This window comes from Pinus tabuliformis, chromosome 1_2, assembly GCF_031772625.1.
Source record: "Pinus tabuliformis cultivar Carrire ecotype Pingquan chromosome 1_2, CPIR1, whole genome shotgun sequence".
Classification (NCBI taxonomy): Eukaryota; Viridiplantae; Streptophyta; class Pinopsida; order Pinales; family Pinaceae; genus Pinus; species Pinus tabuliformis.
The window spans coordinates 611095136-611102629 of record NC_142298.1 but is presented as its reverse complement, the minus strand read 5'-3'; the positions used below and the strand labels follow the sequence as shown (position 1 = coordinate 611102629).

General features: G+C 37.8%; 1 protein-coding gene across 1 annotated transcript; it reads left to right on the top strand.

The window, feature by feature from the left end:
• The first annotated feature begins 1416 nt into the window (after positions 1–1416).
• LOC149207116 (uncharacterized) lies at positions 1417–2841 on the top strand. The gene has a single exon (XM_089397931.1). It carries the CDS (start codon positions 1417–1419, stop codon positions 2839–2841), a length of 1425 nt encoding a protein of 474 aa, XP_089254057.1.
• The last annotated feature ends 4653 nt before the right edge of the window (positions 2842–7494 follow it).

Genomic DNA, 7494 nt, shown 5'->3' with positions numbered 1-7494 from the left:
ACTAAAGAAATCACAATGGGGGAGCTAGAAGCCACCATACGGGGTTTCCAAAGGGACAAAAGTCCGGGACCTGATGGATGGTCCATAGAGTTCTATCTAGCTTTCTTCGAGCTATTAGGCCAGGACCTCCTCAAAGTGATCAATCATTGCAGCCTCTCTGGCAACATCCCCTCAGTCATCAAAGCCACTTTCATTGCCCTCATTCCTAAAACCGACAAGCCTGTCTCTTACAATGATTTTAGGCCAATCTCGCTCTGCAACTGCCTCTACAAGATCATGGCCAAAATCCTTGCGAACAGACTCAAACCCATCCTTTCAGCCCATATATCCCTTGAACAATTTGCTTTTCTCCATCGCCACCAAATCCATGAAGCTATAGGTACTGCTCAGGAACTCCTCCACTCGATGCAAAGCAAGCACTTGAAAGGAATGATCCTTAAGGTAGACCTCTCCAAAGCTTTCGATAGGGAAAACTTGCTCTACATTCGTGTGCTTCTCACCCATCTGGGGTTTCCCTATATGTTTATCAAATGGATTATGAGCTGTATATCTGATGTGTCGTACAGTGTCCTTCTAAATGGTGCCCCTACCCCTTTCTTCATAGCTGAAAGAGGTCTACGGCAAGGGTGTCCACTATCTCCTTTACTTTTCCTTCTCATCATGGAAGGGCTTAGCAGGTTGATCGCTTCAAAACACAGGCGGGGAAGGATAAATGGGATAAAAATCACGGAAAACTGCTCTCTCACTCACCTTCTGTTTGTGGATGATGTGCTCATATTCTTAAACGGAAGCCTGGCCGACACCTCCACCTTACATTTTGTCTTTGATCTATTTCAGAAGGCTACAGGTATGATTATAAATGTCCATAAATCCACTCTCACAGCAGCTGGCTGCTCGCCCCATGAGATCATCTATACGAAAAATTGGTTCCCTTTCCATCTACACTCGATGGAGGAAGGACTGAAATATCTTGGCTTCCGAGTGAAACACGGGGGATACAAAATTGCGGACTGGACCTAGCTTATTGCAAAGGTGGAGAAAAGATTACATGTGTGGTATAACAAATACCTCACCAGGAGTGGGAGACTCACCCTTATAAAAGCTGTTCTGGAAGCAACACCGGTATACTGGATGTCACTGGCTTGGATACCAAGAGGAATATTAACCAGACTCCAAAAGATATGCTGTCGTTTCCTTTGGAAGGGGAAGAAATAGGGAAACCTCTTTGCCTGGGTCAAATGGGATACCATAGCAAGGCCTAAGAAGTGGGGAGGATGGGGCATAAAAAGACTGGATTTATTCCCAAAAACCCTGGCAGCAAAGCTAGGATGGCAACTACTCACATCCAACAGCCTTTGGAAAAGGGTAGTAGTGGAGAAATATATCGCCCCAGAAAGCATTTTCAGCTGGATCCGCATGGAACACAGGGACAACGGAAGACACTCAAACATATGGAAAGCGGTTCTCTCATCCCTCCCCCTCATCCAGGAAGGTTTAACTTGGAGAATACATCAGGGGAACGCAGTCCGCATAGTTGTAGACCCTTGGATTGGATGTGGCAATGCCCATCAACTTCCAGCACAGCTAACGGAATACCTTATGGACCAGGGTGTCTCTCATATAGCACACATTGCAAACCAACAAAACTCCAGCTTTCTCCAACAGGCCTGGAAGATAGCTCTAGATCTCCACATCCCGAAACAGTGGCGGCAAGAATGGGAGATCTATACAGATGCCCTTACTCAAGCACACATCAGGATATCGGGTGAGGAAGATGAGATAGTATGGGCACTTGCTAAAAATGGTTCATACACTCCTAAGGAAGGGTACCAACAGCTTATGCAACAATTTCAGCCTGAAATTGCACAGCAGTGGTGGAAGGCCATTTGGCATCTCACAGCAGCCCCCAGAACGCGCATGCTTATGTGGGCCATCCTCTTCAACAAAATTCCCACAGGCTCAAATCTAAAAAAAAGGTCATACCATGGACCTTTCTGGTGCCATTTATGTAGATGCAATGAGGAAGACAATGAACACCTATTTCTGACCTGCCCTGTTGTCATTGAACAATGGACCCTTCTCACTTCCCATCTCCCCTCCCTCAATCGATGGCAAGGACAGACAATCATCGAAGCCTGGCTGCATTGGCTGGAGCACCACTCGGGCAAAGAAAGGAACATCCCCCTCCTCATGAGCTGGGCTATCTGGATGGTGAGAAATCGTGCAATATTTGACCATAAAACTCCATACTGGCCATCCATCAGAGCACACATCCTGGCAGACTATGCTCTCCTCCCTGATGATCCCCCTCCTGCCCCTCCTCGAACTATTACCCCTGAACACATTGAAAAATCTTACCCCTGGGCCTATTTTGATGGCTCAGCACAAGCAGATGGCTGTGGGGGAGGAGCCCTCCTCTTCCTTCGGGAAGCACATTGTTTCAAATTACAAATATACCTGGGAAGGGGCATAAATAATTATGCCGAGCTATCCATAGCCAAATTCCTCATCCACTTTGCACTTGAAAATCGTTGCACAAAACTACAATTATTTGGAGACTCACAACTTGTCTGCAACTGGCTCAACAGAAAATCTAACTGCAATGTTTATTCTTTGAGACATATACTGGATGAGACACACAGGCTAACAACAGCTTTTGAAAAATTTGATTGTTATCACATTTACAGGGAGCGCAACTCAAGGGCAGACCTTCTATCCAAGCAAGCATCACAAAGGCAAGAGGAAGACTGGTTAATAGAGGAAGAAGTGGATGGAACCTTCCATCGTCATTACCATAGGCCTTTTGTAGATCCACGCGCACAAAGAGATAATCAGCTTTGAAGATGGATCCATCCTATCCACACAGGTTTTTTGCATTCGGTTTTGAAGTCGCTGCAAACTCGGATGGTTTTTATATATATTACAGACTTTCTATCCGGTCACCACAGGCCGGCTTTTTGCTAGTTTTTTTTTATGCGGTTACACACTCTGAAGTCTCCCTGCGTGGAGCACTATAACAAAGTATATCACTGGTTTTTTTTATGATACAACAAACTATATGAGTCCAGAAAACTCCCTGCGTGGAGGTAAATGATTTTTGTTGTGCTGAATGTACATGGTCGAAATAAAGTATGTATAATTCTGCTACTGTTATGAGAGGCAGTCAGCTTCACTATGCATATGTCTAAACATCTACAGAATGTAATTTCTTTTGGCTAATGGAAATTACGACTTTTTCTACGGGAAAAAAAAAGAATATCAAGCTAATGAAGTAGTTCAATGAACTGACATTATAAATACTACACACATCCTATTGAGACCTCTTAACTAAAATAATCAATCAACAACACTCAGGAAGAAGTTTTCATAATGATTTTGATCATTTAATCAGTAACTTGAATTATTAAACAATAATATGCGGAAGAAGTTCTCAACATATCACTATTTAACAAATCAGCTTTAAAAGATAGATTTATGAGTAAATAATTACTCAAAAATCAGAATTTAGCCCATAAGAGCAGAGATAAATAATAACATAAAATAGAGACAAATTACCCATACTAACAAAAGTGCACAAATATGTAAGTAAATTGACACATTCTTGTTATCATAAAATGAAACCAGCATTTAAAATAATAGTATTCGAAATACCAATTTATTGAATCCATTTCTCCAGCTCCGGTCTCTAATAGTCCTTTACAATTTCTGAGCTTCTGTTTTCAAAAGTAGAGCTACAATAGTGCAAACTCTGTTTATTATACATAACTCAGAATGTAAAAGAAAACCTCAATAATCATATTTCCACTCCTCCCACCTACAACTCTAAATCCCTATTATATAAGTGCTTTTAGAATTCAAGAATTGCATAAGAGAGCAACCCTTATTACATTCTACAATCTGCTATTTATAATATTTGCAAAGGAATTCTTGAGAGGAAATTTTGTTGAAGAAAAATTTGTGCAATCAATTTTATTTTCTCAAAATTCCCATCTTTAATTGCTGGAGCAGTCTCATTGATTGAGATCTTTTTCTCCATATCCCTTCTACCATTTTCCTGCAAAAGTAAATCAAAATCAATTAAGATGCAACAATAAAATCAAAATATCATTTCTAGCATTAAAATAAATCCAATCAAATTCTATTTAAATACTTAATTGAAAATAAAACATAAGTTCTCTATTGATACTTGGGATGGTTTAATTGGCCAAGGATATCATTGACGAATGGATCTGCTTTCAGAAGAGGGTTGAATAAATCAAAATGTAGAAAATAAAACTCAGAAAATTGATTTTGTTTTAGAAATTCGGAGCTTGATCTTATGCCTAATTTTTGACTCAATAAATGACCAAATCTGTTAGTGAAACCACCTCAGAAATGTTCTCCTTGATTTTATCTTTCTAATGAGCTGTTCTGGGCCTCATTTGGCCAAGTATAACTCAATCTATGAGCTTCGAAAGTTGATGAGTCAAATCTGGCATAACTCTGGAATTTCTGTCGCTGGGTTAAAAATCAGAATTTTTATTAAAAATTTATTCCTACATTAAAATTCTAATTAACTAATAATTAATTCTAATTTAATTGTTAATCATAAATTAAACTAATTATTTAATAAACTATTATTAATTAATGTTAATCTAACTAATTAACATAATTAATCACTTATAACTTATTAATATTAATTTAAATAATATTTAAATTTTAATTTAATTAAACTAATTAACTTTTATATATTAATTAAATTAATTAAATTAATATTTAATATTTAAATATTAAATATTCTAAATTCATAATAAAAAAAGTAACCTACATTACCTTCACTTCACTCACGTATGAGTGATAGTTGAAATTCAAAACAAAGATCAAGGCTTACAAATAGACCTTGGTTAATGCCTTAAGCCCTTCACTTTTAGCCATCACATATCGCAAGAATTTTGGATCAGCGTTTTTAAGATGTTCGTGTTATGAAAATTGCAATGGATTCGATATTGCAATATTGTGATGGATCCGATATTGTAGGTTTTTTTTTCATATTTATTTTATATAGATATATTTTTTAATATTAAATATTAATTTAATTAAAATTAATTATATTTTATATATTAATTAATTTTAAAATTTAATGTTAAATATTAATTTTTTGATTTGATTTTTTTATATTTAATTTAATTATGAAATTATTTACAATGTATTTATCTTATTTAAACTACAACTATTTTGATAAAAAATAAAAAAATATAAACTACAGCCACTTTGATATTTGGGTTTTCGAGATTAGTGATCTATTTTGAAAATTGGAGTAAATTACTGAAATCTTGATGCTTCAAGATTTGGCTGTATAAGTAAAAGAATGAAAAATGTTAGAATAACTAACTAGGGGTTAATATTTAAAATAAATGCATTATTGAACTAATTTATTTACAAAAATGGAATATTTACATTTTATGTATTTTTAACCCTGGCGACATAAATGATTAGACTTCAAAGGAGTGTCATTTACAAACCAGTTGTCCAAATGAGGTAAAACAAGCATCAATGAGAAGCTTATGAAAAATCGATTTTAACAGAGCAATCAAAACAAGGATCCAAAGAAAATGAAAAATTAACAATCGCGTAGGATAAGCAACTAAATAAAAATCCTAAAAGGTGTTTAGCCAATTTTTTTATAGAAAGGGTCTCCATTATTTGAAGTGAACAAATAAAAAATGGGGGGGTTGTGTTCTACCACAACAATGGTGACACACAAGAGAAGAACCAGTTATCTCTATTTAATATGAATGAGATTGTCCCAAAATCCAAGTAAAAAATAATTAAAGAAGAGAGAATTATGCTTGAAATGCTTGACTAGGTTCATTACTCTGAATAAAAGCAAGAATCAAATAATTATAATTTTTCTTAAAATTCCTCATGAATTAAAATATTTCAATACTCTATATCAATCCTTAATTAGTTGTAGAGATAAAGCAGGGGTCAGTTTACAACTTAGATTTTTTTTTTTTGTAAGCTATGGTGTTGCTCTTTTTTTTCTATTACTTCAAATCAAAATAAACATCAAAAGTAAGGTTGCCTTCAACTCGCCCTCTTGGGGAAACTGAGTATTTAAGCCACCTAAAGTTCTTAATAGCCGACCAAAAATAAAAGATCCATAGTCTGATTATTCAGGCTAAATACACTAAACAGTCTTTCAGGTTTCTAATCCTACTTGCATGCATATAACAATTTTCTACTTCTAATATTTGAAACAAACTGAAATTATCTATACTATGCAGTTTCATCAAAATTAATACATATCTATAATTAATCAGCTTCTGCCTCTGGTCGCTGGGTAGTCTCCTTGTTTGCATTCTGATTTCCTTCCCTTATCAATTGCTGGATCTCTTCAAGCTTCTTTTCCTGCATCTCCAGGGTAATCTGAATAATTCTGAGCTCCCTCCTTAGGTTGGGAACTCCTTGCGCTAGTTCAGCCATCTCTGTTGCAGCTTGCTCCAGAGCTTTAGCCAGCAATCTTTTCATCACCCAGTATATATGTAAGGACTGTTTAAATAAAGACATTCTACCCCTAGTGTTACTAGGTTCGTGGAGTAGGGACTCCCAATCCTCCATCTCGAAGTCGGACTGAGCTTGAATGGCGTCTTCCTCCATATTCTGGATAATTCTTCTAATTCTTGGGTTCGTGTTCTGGTTATATGCCTTCTCTGCTTGCTGAATTTTCCTATCCAACGACCGACTTGTCTTTTTTCCCGGTCTCCCCCTCTGCCCTCGTCGTCCTCCCCTTTCTCCTCGGTATCTGCTCGTTCCTCTACCTCTCGTGCTGCTCGGATCCATCCCGCTTCCTGCACCTCTTCTTCCCCTCTGTCTACCGCTCTGCCTTACCTTTCCTCCCCGCTGTCCTAGCTACCTGTCACTGGTTTGCTGGGTCTCCCAGCCTTCTACATTTCTGCTTCGCTCCTTATCCCGCCTGCACTGATCTTGCCGGTCCTCTTCCTCCTCAGAATCATCGTAAATTTCATATATCTCCTCAACTGTCTCTTCCTTCGCTGTCGCCTTGCCTTTTTTGTCCCTGTCTCTGCGTACCTCGGCTACCATTTCTTCTACTGCCCTTGCTCTCTTCCTGGTTTCCATGGCTACCTTAGTAAGTTTTCGGCGCACCTTCGCTCTGTAACAGTTCTCCACCACCTTTCCTCTCCTCTCTCTCCGGGTTCCTAAGCAATTTTCGCGTTGTCGAATCCTTTGTTGCCACCATTTTATAATCTTCCTTACTCTAATTCGCTTACCTGTCAACTTGGCCTTCTGTTGCCATCTGTTGCTTTGCCCTCTGCCTTTCCTATCAATTATTCGTCTTCCCTCATTTCCATTTATGGATTCTGACATACCTCTTTTTCCTCCTCTCCGATCACTTGCGTTTATTATCTTGCTGTATGGTGGTTGCTTCATTCCTGTCGTTGCACATTTCTGCTGTACTACAGCATGCCTGTCTATTATATCATTTCCTCGCCT

Coding starts and splice junctions, on each gene's coding strand:
- LOC149207116 (XM_089397931.1), top strand. CDS start 1,417: ATGGAACACAGGGACAACGGAAGACACTCAAACATATGGAAAGCGGTT.